At 42.7% G+C, this 19,900-nt stretch overlaps 1 protein-coding gene across 4 annotated transcripts in view; it reads right to left on the bottom strand.

Moving 5' to 3' along the window:
- Positions 1–220: 220 nt before the first annotated feature.
- LOC118845017 (RNA-binding protein 12) overlaps positions 221–19,900 on the bottom strand; it is a 36,120-nt gene continuing 16,440 nt past the window's right edge. For all 4 annotated transcript variants that reach the window (XM_036753036.1, XM_036753039.1, XM_036753037.1 and 1 more), the window contains 15 exons: positions 4,581–4,709; positions 3,895–4,074; positions 3,480–3,554; positions 3,284–3,355; positions 3,024–3,104; positions 2,761–2,850; positions 2,439–2,525; positions 2,133–2,219; positions 1,993–2,052; positions 1,754–1,887; positions 1,550–1,604; positions 1,274–1,325; positions 1,063–1,196; positions 713–949; positions 221–616 (listed from right to left, as the gene is read on the bottom strand). In XM_036753036.1, the coding sequence (XP_036608931.1) occupies positions 497–616; positions 713–949; positions 1,063–1,196; positions 1,274–1,325; positions 1,550–1,604; positions 1,754–1,887; positions 1,993–2,052; positions 2,133–2,219; positions 2,439–2,525; positions 2,761–2,850; positions 3,024–3,104; positions 3,284–3,355; positions 3,480–3,554; positions 3,895–4,074; positions 4,581–4,709 (1,593 nt within the window). In that variant the 3' untranslated portion in view covers positions 221–496. The remainder of the gene's footprint in view (positions 617–712; positions 950–1,062; positions 1,197–1,273; positions 1,326–1,549; positions 1,605–1,753; positions 1,888–1,992; positions 2,053–2,132; positions 2,220–2,438; positions 2,526–2,760; positions 2,851–3,023; positions 3,105–3,283; positions 3,356–3,479; positions 3,555–3,894; positions 4,075–4,580; positions 4,710–19,900) is intronic.

A 19,900-nucleotide genomic window follows, 5' to 3' on the forward strand; every position in this document is an offset into this window, starting at 1 on the left:
TCTCCCAGCTCAAAGGTCTTTGCAGCCATCTAGTTCAACCCACAGCTGAATAAGAATCCTCAAACAAATGGTCATGGAGCACAGGGCCTTTGCACACACAAAAGGCTCTACAGTCACAGCTCAGTAAATGGGTCCAAATAGCATTCAACAAGTCTCTTGCATGGTATTGACCAAGAATGATTCCTTCCCCTGGGCCTACACCAGAACAAAGAGATAGAAGTTCAGTTTTGATTAATCTTTATTAAGCACAAGGGATGTGTATACATGATGAAGAGAGGAATGCAGAAGAAGCATAATGTATACAAATATAAAAAGATACAAAATGTGCTGGGGCCAGGTTGGCTTGAGAGTGTCCTGGCCTATGGCATACATATAACTTGAAGTAGCAAGCACAAATGTCCACACCTGAGACAGGTGCTCTGTTCCTCTTCCCACTGACAGGAAAAGCAAGAGGCACAGGCACAGTCATGTGCAGAGAGTTGGTTGCTGTGGTCTATTAGTTCTTGGGGGCTGGTGCTGGGTCCTTGTGGGGGGCCAAGCCCTTCGCCTTATAATAAGACACAAGCTGCCGGGGCACCTCTGCAAGGACTGCTTGGGCCAGCGCCTCCCGAGGGGCCTGTGGAAGTAAGAGATATCAGGTAGCTGATCCTTTCCCTCAACCCAGGGTTGATCTGTCTTCCCTCAAATTCCAAAGACCATCCCCTTGGCTCACATTCTGAAACTGGCGGAAAGGCACAAACTGGACAACATCTCGGGCAACAGTCTCTCCACTGCGGGCACGCAAAGGACCCCCGTCCCCATCCAGCTCCTCCATGGCTGTGAAGTCGGCACCCCCAACACCCACGATGATGATAGACATAGGCAGGTGTGAGGCCCGGACCACGGCCTCCTTCGTAGCCTCAACGTCAGACACAGCCCCATCCGTCAGCAAGAGCAGCACAAAGTATTGCTGGAGAGTCCAAAGTCACAGTGTCATGAAGAGGGGTCTTATCCCTAAAGCCATCCCATATCCTCCCTGCTCATGTACCACAGGACACCCCAAACACCATGGGCCCTTCTCACCGAGGCAGTTCCCTGCTGTGCAGCCTGGGTAGCAAATCGGGCTACGTGGTTGATAATGGGGGCGAAATTCGTGGGGCCATAGAGTCGGGCCTGGGGCAGGGCCTGGCGATAGGCATCTACAATACCTTGGATGCCTGGAGAATGGCAAGAAGTGAAGGGGGAACATAGATTTGGGAGAAAGAGAGAAGCTAGAGTAAGGACAAAAATTTACCTGAGCAGTAAGGGTTGCTGGAATTGAAGTTCAAGGCAAATTCATGAGAGACCTGAGTGTGGAAATAAGATCTTTTTGCATACTTAACTATGACCAAGGGCAAGGCCATGCTTCTTCCTTAGGCTTTGTTTCCTCTGTTAAATAAGGAGGCTGGACTAGATCATCTCTAATGTTTCTCTCAGTGGAAAATCCTGTCTTTCCTTGACCCCTCCCTCACCAAGATAGTGACTACTCCCCAACCCTGAGGTCAAAGGTGACAGATGAGGGAGGGCGCACCTGCCAATCAGGAGGCACCTGGGCCCCAAATCCAAAAGCCGGGAACAGTTTGTCCCTGTGGAAGGAAGACAAGAGGAGCTGAGGGGAGTCCTTGCCCATTCTCCCCTTTGCCCCCCACACCCAGGGGTTGAGATAACAAAAGGGGACATCTGGTAAGGAATCCATAAGGGGTCTGGGGTATTCGATCACTAAGGCTGGACTTACGTGTCATAGTCCTGTACCACACATCCCACACTCCACAAAGCTGTCAGGTACTCATTCACCCCAGAGGGGCTCAAATAGTGCAGGGAATCTGGAGAGGAAGGGTCCCCATTGGATCCAGTGAAATCCATACCCACCTGGAAGGCAGAAGAAGACGTGACTGCATCTTTGGGGAACCCCAGACACTAAAGCCCTCTCCCCTCCCCTACAATCAGTTTCCCACTGTCCCACCAAATACTCACTGTGAAATTGATCTGGCAGCCACCCATCACGTAGTCCAAGAAAGAGAACTCTGCCTCAATCTGGTGGCCAAGGAGGAAAGTGGGGTCAAGACTAGGGGCACTGTTTAGGAGGCCTGGGAGGGTGGAAGAAAGAGCCCTACCTGGCAGACCTTAACCCGGATGGTCCCTGAGTTCTTATAACTCTTCTTTTTCTGCTGCTTCTCAGGATGAATACAGTCAAACTCCACCTGACAGGGAGAAAGGAGAAAAGAATGATTTGTTGTTGGGCAGAGAGGGAAGGTGAACAAATATGGGAGATTAGATTTGAGGACTGTAAAATACTACAACTGTACTAGGAGAATTCCAATTATGGAACCCTAGTCTAGGACCTCTACCCCCCACCCCACCATCGGCCCCAATATTCCCATTCAAGGAATGTGTAGAGTGGGTATGGCTAGACTGCTTACCGGGGTGCCCTGCAGCTGGGTCAGATTGGTCTGGAAGGAGCCAATGAGGTCGTGAGAGCCATCACTGTCATAGTCTGAGCAGCGCACCTACATGGGAGGATTGGGGACCACAAGAGAACTGAATTTGTATCCCAGGTCTGACATTTAGTAGCTGTGACCTTGGGTAACTCATTCACTCATCCATAAAAGGGGAATAATGTTTTATAAACCCTAAGTGCAATACAAACAGTTACCATGAAGACTGTTCAGTCAGCTTGAGCAGAATCCCCATTAAAAGGTCTCAGCCCTGGTGTAGGCCACCAAGATCTCTGTCCCTCCTCACCTGGATGGGCAAGCTAGGGTCTCCCTCACAGAAACGCTGTAAAGGAACACTGAAGCGCCTCCATGTAGGATTCAGATTGTTCTTAATCACCTAGGGAAGAGGGTATGTGAAAGTTATGGTCCTTTGAATCAAGGTCCTGTCCACTCCAGCCCCAACCCACAGCAGAACATCCCTTCCCCCAAAATGCCAGTTTTCCACCTACAATGGCAGGCCAGGAGATGAGCTAAAGCACTCACTCTTCCCTTAATAGGTCCCCCACACACCTCAGATCTGTAGACCAGATGCCACTTTCCGTCACCCTGTCGATAAAACTCTAGGAATGGATCAGATTTGCCCAGAAAGTCCTGATAGGACCAAGAAAACACTGATCAGGTCTCTGATGGCACAAATGGGAAAAAAATAGAGTCAACATGTCTAGGGTTAAAATCTCCCATTCTCTTGCCCAGCAATGGTCAATTCCCTTTCCTGAGGCAAGCTGGGCTAACCACCCCCTCCCCGTTTCTCCAAACCTTTCCCTCCAAACCTTCTTGTCCAAGTTCCTAGCCTCCACTTCCATGGTCACCACTCGAGTGTCCTTCACCTCCTGAGCTGAGATCTGGATGTGAGGGAAGGCTAAGAATCAGCCTGGAGTAGTTTCTCTTGCAACCTCAGTTCAGTGATGTATATGCCACAGGCTAGACCCAGAAGCTCCTCTACTCCCCAGCACCATACTTTCTCACCGTGATGGTTCCTTGCCCAGCTGGCTTCCCAGGTTTCAACATTAGGGGCAGGGTCATCGTCTGGCTGGATACAATCTGAGGGTGGTGATGGAGTCAAAATCATTCCTAGGGCCTAGATGATCCCTCAGACTCAGCTCAACTGAAAAAAGGGCCTAATGCTCTTAAGAATTTGAGATCGATCCAAGGGCCCCCAGAACCCCACTTCCCTGGATAATACATAAAGATGGGAAGCTAAGACAGAATTCTTACTCCTCACTCTAGACTTTGCCATGATAAAACCCTTCTAAGACCATCTCAGACCTGGTCAGCTGTACTACCTTTCATCTTGAGTGACCTCATTCTCCCTGCATGTGTCTTAGAGGAGCACCCCCCTCTCCCCAATACCTATACCACATTCCCAGGTATTTTACTTTACCTGTCCTAGGGTGCATTCAGCTCCCCCCAAGAAGTCATCATCTCCCAGCTCAGGAGTGTTGTTGTCAATGTCATAGACACCAAAACGCAACTTCTGGACCGTTTCAAAATGATAGTTGATTGGCAGTGGTTTAGAAAACTCGGGGCTGGAGCAATTCCGGACACGCTCTGTCCGACAGAGCTAGGAGGCACAGCCAAAGGAAGGGGGAAGTCACTAAGCCCACCAGGGATCTGCTAAGGAGGAACTCGTTGGGGATGTAGTTAGGGCCCCACTTTAGTAAGGACAAGAACCCCCTTACTTCCCCCCAGCCTTTGTTCCTTAAGGGACCCCACATCCTAAAGACATGATCTTCCCAAGAGCCCATAAGCCTTGCCCTGGAAAGGATAACCCACTTTTTCCTTCTTCTCTCACTTTTCCTGAAATTCTATGCCATATAATGACAGCTATTTCTTCTCCCGTGCTCACCTTCTCAGGCACCTTGGGCCCCATCTATGTAGATCAATGAGGTTACTCAAGAGCAGGATTGGTTAGCCTCACTAGTTTTCATCAGAGAACCATATATAGGAGATAACCTCTCCTGCCCCCGGACCTGGGTAACTGGCCCCAAACTAATAAGTATAGATATTTAACCCCTCAGCCCTTTCCACTCCCCTTTTTTCTCCTTCTATGTACCTCAGCTTCCTCACCTCAGCCCAGTTGCCCCCACCCACATCCTGTAGCAGGACACAGAGTGGGTCGGACTTGGAGCCAACATCCTTATCGATGAGATGGTCACAGGAGACGGACAGCTGTACCGAGGTCACACAGTGGGCCATCTGGGGATATGGGGCCAGGGATCAAGGGTCAGATAACCTGAACCAATACTACTTATAGTAATCTTTTTTCCTCCCTTCCCCCAGTTGGATGTTTCAAGACATCCTTCCCCACCTTCTACCCTGAGGTAAGACAACTGGGGAGAAGGAAATAGCCCTCTCCCAGTTCTAAGGAATGGGGTAAGAGAAACAAGTAGGGTTTATTCTCTATGACCCAAAAACCATCTGATAGGAAAGAATAGGAGAACTGAACCCCCAGTCCCCCACAATGACTCTGGTACTGAGCCACAGTCTCAAACAGGGCCCCAACTTCTGAACCTCTGCCCCAACCTAGGCCCCAACCATTGAACCACTGCCCCAACCTGGGCCCCAACCATTGAACCACTGCCCCAACCTGGGCCCCAACCATTGAACCACTGCCCCAACCTGGGCCCCAACCATTGAACCACTGCCCCAACCTGGGCCCCAAACATTAAACCACTGCTACCCCAACCTGGGTCCTAACCATTGAACCACTCCAACCACTGAACCACTGCCCCAACCTGGGCCCCAAACATTAAACCACTGCTACCCCAACCTGGGTCCTAACCATTGAACCACTCCAACCACTGAACCACTTCCCCAACCTGGCACCCAACCACTGAACCACTGCCCCAACCTGGGCCCCAAACATTAAACCACTGCTACCCCAACCTGGGTCCTGACCATTGAACCACTCCAACCACTGAACCACTGCCCCAACCTGGGCCCCAAACATTAAACCACTGCTACCCCAACCTGGGTCCTAACCATTGAACCACTCCAACCACTGAACCACTTCCCCAACCTGGCACCCAACCACTGAACCACTGCCCCAACCTGAACCCCAAACAATGAAACCACTTCCCCAACCTGGGCTCCAACCACCGAACCACTCCCCAAATTGGTTTCTGACCAATAGGCCGTAGCTGAAAAAAGTCACACTGTGCATCTGTTCCTGGACCTGCAATAAGCCTACTATCCAATAAACTGAAGGCCTATCCCGAGAGAAGGAAAGCTGTTAGGCAATCAGTCCCCTATCTCATCTGAGACAGGTTATCCAGATACAGGTTTTTAAAAAAGAAGTATTTCACCAAATTAAAGTTTCACCAGGCAATCTTTCAACTGTCTTCATTACTTAGAGGGAAGACTACCAAGTCCCTATCTTAGGCTATGCCTTTCCCCTACAATACCTAGTACATTTCCATTTGAATGCTTAAACTAAATACGGCTAAGTCAAGAGAGTTTCTCATTCAGTGTCCCATGGCCCAAGTTCCCAAACACTGAGGTCTTCCTGACCTCCAAAGTACTTGGTATCTGTTTTTAACAACTCCCTCCTAACAAGCTACTCATTTCCAACGAATTACTCAGTCCCAGAGTTACTGGAAATTGCTCAAATCCTCTTTCATTAAAAAAAAAAAGAGACAAAACCAACTCTATTTATTAAGTGGAACTGTGTACAGAGCTCTTTGCTGGGTGCTAAGGGAGATACAAAATTTAGATAAAATAAAATCTTTACCTTGCATGGTATTCAAAAGTCACAAATACAGATAACTACAATAGACACTATCATGTAAGTGCAATAGGGAGGTAGCAAATGTTGTTCGGTCCAAAGATGAAGGTCACTGTCAGTGGAGAGGAGAATCAGGGAAGGCTTCCTGAAAGGCACTGGCATTTTAGCCGGGGTTTAGGGGATGGGTATGAATTCAACAGAGGGGAAGAAAAAAAGGAATTCAATAGAAAGGCAGATGATGTTCCAGGCAAAGGGAGCAGGGCACAGACAGAGATAGGCCGAGTGCAGCGTTTGACAGATAAAGAATAATCCAATTTGCTTCAAGTGTACTGCATAGAGGGAGCAGAAGAGTCTCACTTTTGCTGAGAAAGCAAGAGGGAGGTCATTTTCTGCCAAGATGGCTATCTGAACAGGATACAGGATACCCAGAGCTCTTGGACACCAACTCTGGCAAAACCTTCAATTTTGAACCAGACTAAGTAATTATCAAGACACCCAAAGGGAATCACAATAAGTGACATCTTCCACCCCAGACCTGCACAAAAAGTTAGCCTGAAGCCCTTAGACAGAAAGGGGACCCAGAAGCAAAGTGAGAGCTAATGATGAGAGACGGGTAGCACATAAAGTTCTGTTTCCAGAGTCAGCAAGAGTGGAGGACTCCCTTGAGGAAGCACCAGGTAAGAAAACATTTTGGAACTATGCCTAAAGATATATAAAACTGTGCATACCTTTTAACCCAACAATATCATTACTAGGTACATACCCTAAGGAGATTAAAAAAAATCACGTACAAAAATATATATAGCAGCTCTTTTTGTGGTGGCAAGGAACTGGAAACTGATGGGACGCTAATCAATTAGGGAATGGCTGAACAAATTATTGTATGAGTAAGGTGGAATGCTATTGTGCTGTAAGAAAGGAAGAGGATGGCTTCAGAAAAACTTGAAAAGACTTGTATAAACTGATGCAAAGTGAAGTGAGCAGAACTAGGATATTAATTTACAAAGTAACAACAAAAATTGTAAAGACTGTGAAACTGTGAAACAATTAGAAACTCTAATCAATGCATTAATCCACCAGAACGCCAAAAGACTCATGATGCAAAATGCTACCCACACCTCCAGACAGAGAATGAATGGACTCTGAATGCAGAATGAAGCACCTTGTTTTTGGTCTCACTTTTTCTCCCAGAACACGGGCTAGTGCAGCAATATATTGCATGACTTCACATGTATAATGAGGAGAAGGGGGTGGGGGGAGAATATGTAACTGAAAATAAAAATAAAAAATTTTAAAAAGGATTAGAGACTAGAGAAGTGCCAGAAAGTAACAGCCAGTATAGTGCCAAAGCCTAGGACTAAGAGCCTTGAGGTCCTTAGCACTATCTTCAGACACCAAAGAGGGAAGATCCTACAACTCTTAACCTCAAAGATTCAGGTAAGCCGAACCCTGGGAGATGGAAGTAAGGGGCTGGGGGGGGGGGGGGCGGGGAAGAGAGAGAGAGAAACCCAGGGGCCCAAGATAAACCTAAGTAGGGACAAACACTCCACCCACAAGCCCAGAAGAGACAAAGCGTGGCCTTGACACAAAGTGCTAATTCAGGAATTAAGGCTGGAAAGATAAGTAAATCAAAGAAAACATCAAGCAAAAATAAAAATAATTGCAAATTTAACTCCCTAACAACTACAAGCAGAGACCCAAGGGAAAAAACAGGTTTCCTATGACTACTACATTAATACCTAGACAAGACGAAACAAGACATTAAAAAATGAGATAAAGGCTCCATGAAGAGTTGCAAGGAGAATAAGCAGCTTTAGAAGAGAAAGTGGTAACTCTTTCCCCAAGAAATGGAATCCTTGAAAACTATGATATCAAACAGAAATCAGGACTCCATGAGACAGTAAGAAATGAGACCAAAATCAACTCTAAAAAAAAAAAAAAAGGCATATGATATAAGGTCACTTGTAAAACAGGTCAAGTAGAGAGAACTTAAGAATTCCCCAAAACTATGATTAAAAAAAAAAAAAGCCTGGACACCAAATTCAAGAAATCAAACGAAAAACAAAAAAAAATTAGAAAGAGATTAAAGTAAAAATAGAAAGAATTCACCAGACTTCCTGAAACTCCAAAAGGAAAAGTCCCCAGGAATGTCATAGCTCAAATACAGAGCTTCTGGGTCAAAGTAAAAATACTGCAAACAGCCAGAAAGCATTAGAGTACTAAGAAACCAGGCCCAGGATCACACAAGAACTGGTAACTTCTGTTATGAGTGAGAGATTATGGAATACAATATTACAAAATACAAAATATATGGCTTACAACCAAGAATAACACCCTGCAGAATAGTATAATACCCCAAAGGAAAAAAAGGACTTAAATGGAATGTAGTACTTCCAAGCATTTATGATGCAAAGACTAGAGCTTAATATAAACTTTAAAATCAAAATATGAGAGTCCAGGGAAACCTAGAAAGGTGGATTTATTTGAGCAGTTGGGAGAAGCTGTATGATGACACAGTGCTAACATCTACTAGGAGAAGAAACAAGTGTCCCACTAAAACCTTAATATTTTCAGAGTACTGACTTAAACTAAAAAACCAAAAGTCCTAGGAGTGGATTGATACTGTTTTGAGGGTACTGAAAGGGGAAATGGAAGGAAAGCAAAGAGAGGCATAAATTAGTGTAGAGAGGAGGAAGAAGTGAGTGGAAATTATTGTCTTATAACTGGGGTGTATAAAAGACACAGAAACATAGAAGGGATGGGGGAGTGAATGACACATGTTTTTATATCAAACTTAATGGAGAAAAAAGGTGGGGAGGGAACAGTCACAAACAACAACAAAAACTTCCTTATCCTGAAGGGAAGATTATAAAGGGGAGGAGGGGAAGGGGGAGGGGACTGTGCAGGGACAAGAGTCCAAGCAACTGCAGCATGGCTTAACAAAATAATATTTGAATGTAATACAATATTCTTGGGCCACAAGAAATAACCAAAATTATTTCAGAGAATCCCAGGCAGTATGAATCGACAGAGTGAAATGAAAAGAACTAGGAGAACAATTTTTATACAAGAACAATATTGCGAAGAAAAAGACTCAGAGAGGCTCAAGAATTCCGATCAATGTAATGACCAGCTAGGCCTTCAGAAGACCTGTGATGAAATAACATTACCCACATCTTAACGAGAGGTGACCGACACAAGCTGCAGAAACACACATTTTTATACACACGACTACGCTCATCTGTTATCAGGCTTTTTCCCTCCTCTCTATTCTCTTGGTTAATGGAGAAGAGGAGGCATCGCAATAGTGATGCCAATGTAAAAAGGGCCCTTGAAACATTTTTAAAATTCACAGAAGAGTTCAGAAGGAAACAGACAAGAGGGTTGTGAAAGCAGACTGTGGAAGTATAGGGTTGTTTTTTTTTATTAAGCAAGAGTTGTGAAGGAGATTCCCGGTTTCATATGGAATCCTCTTTTTGTGTTCTGCTGTGTGTACAAAAATGGTGGGGGCTAGGGGAGGGGTGTCAAGTTCAGAATAAAAGACTTTTTAAAAAGAAAAATTTTAAAAACCAAAAACGTCAACAAAGATTTTTTGAGTAGAATAATATGACTAATTCTAGGCATATGAAATTATTTTGGCAGTGGTATGAAAAACGAATTGGAAAGAAGGCACAAGTGGGAAAATCCTATCAAGAACTTATTGCCACTGTCTAGAGCGGATGGTAATAAAGGCCTATCTCAAAATGGTGGCATGGAAATAGAAAGATGACAGGAAAGATTATTAACCTCTTCCCCACCTCACCCCCCCAAAAACCAAACTGACAGGATGGGAAGAGTCCAAAGACAGCTCAAAGGATACAGGTGGTATAAAAGCCCAAATATAGATAGGAAGTTAATAAATTCTCCTATGGTCATGTTGAATTTGAGGTTCCAGTGGGACTTCAACACAGAGATGTATTTAAGAGTGTTTTAGATGTATGTTGAAAATTAACTTCATAGAGGGAGTAGTTGAAAGTGTGGGAGGAAAGGAGACTGGCGAGAGAAAATGTAGGGATATGTTAGTTCTAATTCTTCTTTACACCATGACTAATGTGAACATGTTTTATATGAATGTATAAATAGAGCCTATATCAGATTGCATGCCATCTTGGGGAGGGGGGAGAAGGAAGGGGAGAAAATTCAGAACTTAAAATCTTATGGAAGTGAATGTCGAAAACTAAAGATAAATAAATTACATAAATAAAAAAATAAAATGTAATTTTAAAATACAAAAAAAGAGGTAAAAAAAGAAAAAGTAGGGATAGAAGATTAAAGGCCAAAAGATGGGAGCTTGGAGAATTATTAAATGATGTGGGAAGAAGATGAGAAGCCAGGGAAGGAGACTAACAAGCAATTAAGAATCAGGGTGAGAATCAGCAGAGTAGAGTGGATCTTGAAGGTGGGGGTGAACAGTATCAAAAGCTACATGGTGTGTAAGGGAAGATGAGAACTGAAAAATTTCTTCCTACTCACAAACCGTCCTGCATGTTGCCAAAATGATCTCTTCTAAATACATTTCATGACGTCACTGCTTGGCTCTGAAACCCACAGCGCCTCCCCCACTGCTTATGTGATCAAGTAGTGTTTTCCTCGCACAAGATTCCTCCCCTTCCACTATCCCTTGAAAACTTCTCTAAGTCTTAAGTCAAGGGACCTTATAAGTTCTCAGGTTGAACTTCCCTCTTGATGGATCCTTTTGGGCACTGAATGAACTTCTTGTACATGAATACTTCCAGTGTTATATCCTGACAACGTACCCAGTACAACTGTTGGACATCTCTGACTTCTTAGAAAATTCTTTCACCCATTCTTTGTAAAATATGTGTTTAAGTCATTTATTTCGTCATGAAGATTGGATGCCCTCTGGTTTCTCGGTGGAGCTCTTAAAATGATACTCAGAACTAAACTTAATACTATACATGTAACCTGACCAGCAGAGTCTAGTCCTCTTCCTTTCCCTCAGAAAATCTTAAGGGTAATTTGATCTGAGTGAATGTTTTTTTTTTTTATTTTAAGCTGCCAAGTCACAGTTCTGATTAACTAGAACTCCCAGGGCCTTTTTCTTTCTTCTTTTTATAATTAGGATTTTTTTATTTTTAGTTTACAACGCTCAGTTCCACATAATTTTGAGTTCCAGATTTTCTTCCCGTGCCCCCCCAAGACGGCATGGAATCCGACATATCTTCTACATATAACTTCGCATTGAACTTATTTACACAACAGTCAAGTTGTAAAGAATTATGACCAATGGAATGGATCAGGAGAAAGAAGAAACAAAACCAAAAAAGCTAAAAACAAAGGAGAAAAAAAAAAGGGAAAACAAAAAAAGGACAGCAGTGTGCCTCAACGTGCATTCATACTTCACAGTTCTTTCTCTGGATGTAGATAGCTCTCTCCATCACGAGTCCTTTGGAGTTGTCCTTGCACCTTCCATTGGTGAGAAGCACAAAGTCTACTAGGATTGATCATCACAGAATCCATATATCTGTGGTTGTGTATAATGTTCTGTCCTAGGGTCTTTTTCACATTAAGTACATGTTAAGCCATGTCTTCCTCATCCTATTCTTATGTAGATGAATTTATAAAAATGTAAACGAAGCATCTTATATTTATCCCTGTAAATTAAATCTTGCTGGTTTAGGCTCAACTGAAATTCTGAACACAAATCCTTTTCACCAATCTAAATAAACACACCCTCTCTCTGACTTTAGCCAACTAATACAAATGTGGAACAGGACACAGACATGGACAAGGTAATTGTAACATGTCAGACCCTTCAAGTTAACTACTCATTGATTAGCACTCTTTGAGTGAAGTGCTACCAGCTATCAATCACCAACCTATACCATTGTCCAGCGCTATTACTTCATCTTGTCAACAGTAGCATGAGGCTTCACTGTAGTTTTCTCAAATTCACCATACCCTCCATCTTTGAGATAATGGTCCTCAAGATCACAGGATTCTGGGAGTATAATTCATTTTTCGCCAGAATAGCTGAAATCATTTAAATGGCTAAAAGCTCCCAAACGATCTTCTCTCCTAAGGTGGGCTTCAATTACAGTACTTTTCATGTGCAGACCAAAAGCACAACAGTGTGATAGACAGTGTGCTGGATGAGGTTTCAAACTCCACCTCAGGCATTTACTAGCTGAATGACTCTGGCAAGCCAAGTAACTAACCACTCAGTACCTCACTTTCCTATCTGTACAATGAGCTAGACTTAACAACCTCCAAACTCTAGGCCTATGATGCTGAATCAATTCCACTTGTCATCTCTTAACATCATCATCTTCCCCATTACATTGGCCGTTTATGCCCTTCTTTGCTAATCTTCTTGTTGCAAACAGCTAAAAGAAAATTTCATTTTTTTCTTCCTCCACTGAAGTCCTGCCCTGATACCTCACTATGATTCGGACAGATGTAACCCTGGGTTCTTTGATAGGTCTCACCAAGTGAGAAAGACTCCCAGTAGTAACTGGCCTCTACATACCTAAGAATTTGGTTTTTTGAATCATTTTTTCATAAACTTCAACTCACTTTTGTCCATTAGCTTTCTGACAGTTCTTACAGGTTTGAACCAGTAAGATTTTGCTCTTCTTGGTTACATGCTCTGCTTTTATCTCTTTACATCTGATATTAAAAAAGTCTTGGGGATCTCTTCTCATCCTCATGAGCATCGTCACCATTTAAGTGAGAATTTTGTGTGTTAAAGAGATTACCACCCTTTGTTGATTTATATTCCTTTTTAGAGCCTTAGCCTTGCCTCTCCTGTGGACTACTAAAGTGTTTATTATCTTCAAAATGCACAAAACTCACTCTGTCCAATTAATGCTACTTCATTCTGGCCCCTTCTTTACTATGCAGCCTCCAACACTGCTAGTCTTCACTATGTTTATTTGCTAATCAAACTCCATTACAAGAAATCAAGTAGATCTTTACTGATTCTGTCAAATTGGAAAGGTGATGTGTGAAATGTTCTACTTAGCTTGGGGGGAAAAAAGTGAGTCGTTTAGTGGCCAGCCTTGGAAATGTTATCATCAAACAATTTTACAGTTAAGTGTTTCAGGATTTTTTTTTTTTACCATGGCAAATGACATGTTGTTTGGTTCTTCAGTTCCTGTATTGTCTTCCTCAGGGAACGAACTACCAAAGGTGCTCTTCTCCATTATACTGCTCCTCCCAGGGGCACTTAGTATATCTTTTCTCTCTTCCAAATTCTCCAACTCCTAGCCTAGCATACAGATTGAAGTTCAATCATGATTTCTGATGAAAGTAAAATAACTGGAGGTTCTGAAAGTTAGGACTGATCCTCACAAAACTAGTTCTAGGCATCTGGAGCTATGAAGGGACCACATCTTATTTAAATCTTTGCATCTTCCCCAGGATTGGTAAAACTCTATCAATTTTTCTTTCCTCAGAACTCCTACAGCCTACATAGTGGTTCTTCACCTAAGGTTCATGAACATAAAACTGTATTTCAATATAATTGGTTCCCTTGGTAATCCTATGTATTTTCTTTTATGCATTTAAAAACTTTATTCTGAGAGTCCAGGGCCTTCACCAGACTATCAAAAGGGTTCATGACATTGGCCAGAACAGTGCTACAACACTTACTACTCACTGACCCAGAGTTCCCTAAGGTTTGGGCAATGATAGATTACAGATAGACAGACAGACAGATCCAGACAGACAGATAGATCGATCCCCCAATGGACAGGGAGGTGCTATAGGACCGAGACTTTCTCCATCATGAGAAGTGTCTCGGGGTGGGGTATATGCTTCCTCTTTCTAGGGACATCTCCTGCACTGAGATCCAGTCAATCAATGTTCAGCAAAGAGGATGCCCCACTCTTTTTCTCAGAGTCCCAATCAGATTTCATTCAGTACTGATTCAATGAAAAGCTTTTTAAGTACAGGTCATCACTGTAACCTGTCCTTTGCACCCTAGCGCCCTATTTCCATAGCCCCCCCCCCCCAAATGACAGAATAAGTTAGAGTTTCCTTCCTCCACCTGGTGTCTAACTATACCCCATCCCTGTACACTCACCGCCACAATAGTATACAACCTACACAATAACAAAGGATGATGTAGCAGCAGGGGAATAAGACTTTGTAAAACAGAGAACACGCTACAATGAATGACTGGTATATAGACACCAGGAAGTGCAAGGAGCTAGAGCATGGAGTGGCAGCACTACTTTCCCAATAAGCCAAGGGCATTTCTGGAACTACTGAGGCCACACACCAACTCTCTCCAACAAGGAAATACAATCCCTCCCTCTTTGTATGACTCCCCACCAACCCCCAGCCCCCCCAGTCCCTGATAGTTCCAAACAGTGCCCTCCTACATAGCAGATAGTGAGAGTTCCATGATGGCAGGGGCGTTTTCCTCTGTTCATGTAACCTGATGCCCATCACAGTGCCCAGGACCTAGCTGGTGTTTGAAACTGACAGTGACTATAGAAAGATTCAGACTCTTTTCCTGACTCTCCTAAAATAACTACAAAGGCTTCTATGGGCTGAAAGTGGTGAAATTAAGAGAGGAAAAAAAAAGTCAGGGCCCATACTTTCATCCAATCTTACCCAGGATGAACTGCCATGGGGGAAATGGCTGTCTCATTGGGTCAGAATCAGGGACGGATCAGAAATTATAATCACAGGCTCTTCTCTCTTAACATACAGATTCATGTATTAGGCCTTTCTTCTCCTTCCCTCCCTCGAATGCTTTCAGGTAGGGGTCTGAAAGTCAAAATCATGCTGGTAAGGGCCAGACTCTTCAAGATTGGTTGAGAACTGTTCCTCCTCTCCAAAAAAACACACCAGAGATTGTTCCCCCAATAAAAGATACAAAATGACCTGAATCTTATACTTGGAACTAGATTTCCAATAAATATAATTTGAAGATACAAATGTTTTAAATATTTGAAAGTTGGAAAGTGTACCTTCTTTTTCCTGGACAAGTCTTCAAGCTGAACTATGGGAAACTATCCCATAATACATACTGTACACATAGGAATGACCAAGGCAAAAAGTCAGAAGGCAGGCATCTCATCTCTCCACACCAGTAAGTTCCAGGGATAGACTAAATATGTTGCAGGGTTAAATCCCTGGGCCAGCCTAGCTTAACCCAAGACTTCTGAGAACCAGATGGGAAATCTACCTGAAACTTTCATTTTACAGACGAAAAAACCATGGAGTCCAGAGGAGTTTAGGGTTTTGGCTTTCACAAAAAAAAAAAAGTGAATAGCACTGTCCCTTTGTTTTTTCCGATTTTCATCCATCACTTATCAATCGGAATGAGTTTTATAGGCTGAAAATCACCCTATAAATAATCTGAACGGGCTAATTAGATTTTTAAAAAAATTTTAAATGGGCTAATAAGTTGCAATTCCTTATTGACCTAAAACTCCCATTAAAAGGGAACCTTGCTGGAGTCAAACAAAAGAAATCAAGGAGTGATTTTTCCTTTCATTAAAGGACTCCTTGTAGGATTCCTCTAAAAGGAAGGTTATAAATGACTCCCTCTTTCGGCAAACCTCTTGTGAACTCTACCCACATCTGCTGGATCACTTATCACTTTCCTCATAAATTCTGCTTTATGTTTCCTAAATGCTGCCTTTCTGTCCCCTCTGTCTGTACCAATGTCTTGGTTTACCTAACTATGCTAGTAAGCACCAGAGGGACACGCAAAACTCTGGGCAAATAAAATGCAACCTACCTACTGGCTTCTAATGTGAGTGTTAATTTTTTAATCAAATGAATGCATACAACTCTAGCTGGAAAAGAATGCTAGGGACCTTCTAAGTTCAGCCTCCTTTTAGAGATAAGGAGATTGGGTCAATTATTTCCCTTTGTTGGCTTCAAAATCATACAGATAACAAATAACAAGAGCTGGGACACAAACCTGTATCTCCTGCCTAAAAATCCTGGGCTTTTTCACTATATCATGCTGCTTCTAGTCACTTTAAGCAGCCTCAGGAAGCAAATGAAGGATCCTAGAGTAGATCTCAGAATTCATATATAAGACACCTGTTTGTAATTTCTGTTGGGAGAGACAGGGAGTGAGAGGGGAGGGTGCTTTAGGAAAGTGTTGCATTGTCATTAGCAACAGAACAAACTGCACCCTGATCACCCCAGCAGACACATAGGTTCCCAAAATGGGGGATACAGCATCTGCGCTCGAGCGATCCAGAGGGGTGGTAGTAGCCTCAGGCGCAATTTGGGGGTGTTGAATAAAAATAAGGATTAGCGTAAACCAAGGGGGAAGGGATGGGCTAAGTAATTTTTTTGAAAGAGGTCAGTAGCCCAAATAAATTTGGGAACCTCTTTGAAAGGATCAGCAAATGGGTGCTCATGGCTGGAACACTCCTCCAGGAATGGCTGATATTGCCGAGAGCCAGCCAAAAAAGAAAGTCAAAGGAAAAGCAAAAGGTCAAAAGAGAAGTGAGAAAACCAACATCAAAAGGCAAGGAAGTTCTATAAAGAGCAGATTTGGAGCAGAGCACCAAATGTTGTCTACAGCAGGTCTTCTTAAAACTTTTTGTCGTGAACCCATATGGGGTCGTAGTACAGCATTAATTGCTTTATCAGATTCACAAGCTATCTCTTGAAGCCTATAAGTAATATGAACAGCCTGCATATGTAGCCTTTGAAATTAATTGGGGTAGGACTTCCTTAACTATGATGGCACCTTGTAGTTATCAGATTATCTCCAAAGACCAAAAGATCCCCATCTCTTGCCTCTACCTTCAAAACTGCCTAAAATGTTAGGGCCCACATAATCTACTACTAACATTCAACCACAAGCTTGTTGATCTGAAAAGGCATACTTCATTCCTCTGTGGGTGTGATGTTCATGAAACTGGTCTTCAAAACCTTGTAATGTGGTATGTTCTCAATCTCTCCAACTATACTTCAAGCTCTTAATATGTACATTACACATTTTTCTAACCTTACAGTACCCTAACAGTCTGTTTTTCCAAATGGGGCATGGCAACCCTTCAGATCCACCTAGGGTCTTTGTTCTCCTTTTCAAATCTTATCCCTGTGACTTTGAGCAGCAATTTTTCAACCCACAGCCCCCTTGTGTCACACAGTAGAAAAGCCAGCTTTTCCTTTTTGTCAGTATCCCTTTAACCTACAATTTGCTTACATGGCTTTCTAAAGTTCATCTTCCAACTAATATACCTTTCTTGTACTATACCCTTCCTTCAGTGTGACTGGCAGTGCTAAATCCACAAGTGTTCGAGTCAATGCTTGCTGGAGACTGGTATAATGAAGTCGGAGCCCTGAAGAGCTTTAAAGCCACTTGGAAGGCACAAAAATGGAAAACCGGAAAGCTAAAACAAATCTGTTTATAGTCTTCTCAGGTGTCTTGGAAACCAAGGTGTTCACCACCAGATGTGGATTGGGCAAAACCTCACTGATGCTAATCCCCAAATCATTTTGTGGGACATACATGAAGACCAATAAACTTACTTTGAGCCTTTGCTTGGCTATGCTGTCATAGACAAAATGAGTCACTGTAACATATTAAACCAACATGGGTGATGGAGAAGAGGTACTTACTAGGGACATTTAGTTCCAAGAGCAGTGGCTGTGATTAAGAAGGCAAGTGAAGCACTATTCTTTTCTTCCAAGAGTACTGGCCTTACACAACCTCTAATGTTTGTTTTAGCATTCTAGCATTCTATTTGTCATTTTCTCCAACTTAAGCTCCACACCCACCTCCACCACCCTGACCCCAAACTTCATTTGTATTAAAACTTTCCCAACTTAACTAAAACCCTGACTCAAAGTGGTAAACCATGAACATTTCTCTTATTGTCATAGAAGCAGTAACCAGTTCCAAGGTTTGTCCTGCATATCCCTTAAGGGTTTCAGGAACCCCCAAGAAGATTCATAATACCTTTTATTGGGAATAATTCAAGTTCACCCCCTCACCCCTTGGCCAAAGCGTATACTATGCTAAGTAATAATTTTAAAAGCCATCCCCAATCCTAAAATTTTTGTCCAGAAAAACTAAGACACAAAAGCACCAACGACCAAACAGGAGCAGTAGTAAAGAAAGTGAATAGCAAATTTTACCTACTAGGTGACCAAGCACAAAATCAAGCAAACAGAAGGTTCTGAGTAAGATCTCAACCTTTTTCCGAGTCACAGAATAATAATGAACAAGCTAGTTTTAATTGTGAATTAGGTGTGGCTCATGAGACTAATGTTGTTAGGTATATGTTGGACTAGGTTCCTTCCAACTTTGGGACTCCATTTTGTGATCTTACAGACCTAAAGTATGTGATGGAGAATTTGGAAGGATAGGGCAATGGACAATAGAAGAAAAATAACATGTGTCAGGCATGTGATAGAATGGCACCAAGGGACATTAAATGGCACCAGAGCTACTGGATGCTGCTCACTGGAAGCTCACTTCTTACCATCACCTTAGCTTCTTCCACAAGTGTTTCCTATCTTATATTGTTCTCTCAGTTTCTTCTCAACCTACCCTAAAATTTCAACAGGTAGTTAAGGTAGGATAAAGAAAATTATTTTGCATGCTTCTAACAAGAAAAGGTAAGCTATTCTTGTGTAACATGGAATGGTGCTAGCTCTGCCACTCATATTATCATCAGATTTCATGCTGGAAGGGAATTTAGACATCAGGTCCAACCACATCACTTTATGGACAAGGAAACTGAGGCAAAAGTAAACTGTGGTAAAGTGACTTGCAAACTTAGAATACTCTTCCCATCATACAAACTGCCTCCCCCTGACAACTTTACTTTCAGCGCCTTGGGTCTTTCAGAGATGCTGTTTTGTTTTCAGCTGGAGTAGCCATTGCTCCACCCCCTTCAAAACGAGGGGTGTGGCTTTGTCTTTGCAAGAGCTCCAAAAATTTCTGATGTAAGGGTTCCATTTTCCTTAATATTATTTGTTTCCTGTTCCCTGGGACTAGAATGCCTATGAGGGGACCCCTTTCAGTCCTTTCCAGATACCACAGAGTAGACCCAAACCCACGAAGACATCTTGTGTTAAATGCTGTTTCTGGGCCTCTGGAGAAAAGCTACATTCCAAGCCTTTTTAATGAGGCTCTTTTGTAAAACAACATTCAAAGGGCTGGTTTAAACACAATAAGTATGTATTAAATGATTAAAATTTACCTGAGCAGTCACCAACCACCAGAAGATCAACATATTCATATTGTAGTGCCGCAGACTGGTCCATACAGCATCAGAGTAAGAATTGTAAATTTACTAACCAGTGTACTTCAATTAGATCTTTATACTAAACCTGTTCTCTCCCACACTTCATTCTTTCATGTAATCCTTTATTGAAGAAAATAAGATAGCCACAAGTGCAGGTTCTACTACATACTACAGATTTCATAATTTTTTTTTAAAGGAGAAAGAAAAGAGAACCCTAACATTAGCTGACCATTTGTTGGGAATGGGGAACACAGGGAAGAATACTGCACAAGCAGCTAGATAAATAAACCTGACAAAGAGCTTGCTAAATGACTACCATGCACAAATGAATTCCAGTTACCTCCTGAATGGCACTAGGTCATATAGTTTGCTTCCTAAAAAGAAATGTCCTTTCAGGATGGTGACTCTTTATTTTAAGGAAG

This window comes from Trichosurus vulpecula, chromosome 3 (assembly GCF_011100635.1).
Source record: "Trichosurus vulpecula isolate mTriVul1 chromosome 3, mTriVul1.pri, whole genome shotgun sequence".
Taxonomy (NCBI): Eukaryota; Metazoa; Chordata; class Mammalia; order Diprotodontia; family Phalangeridae; genus Trichosurus; species Trichosurus vulpecula.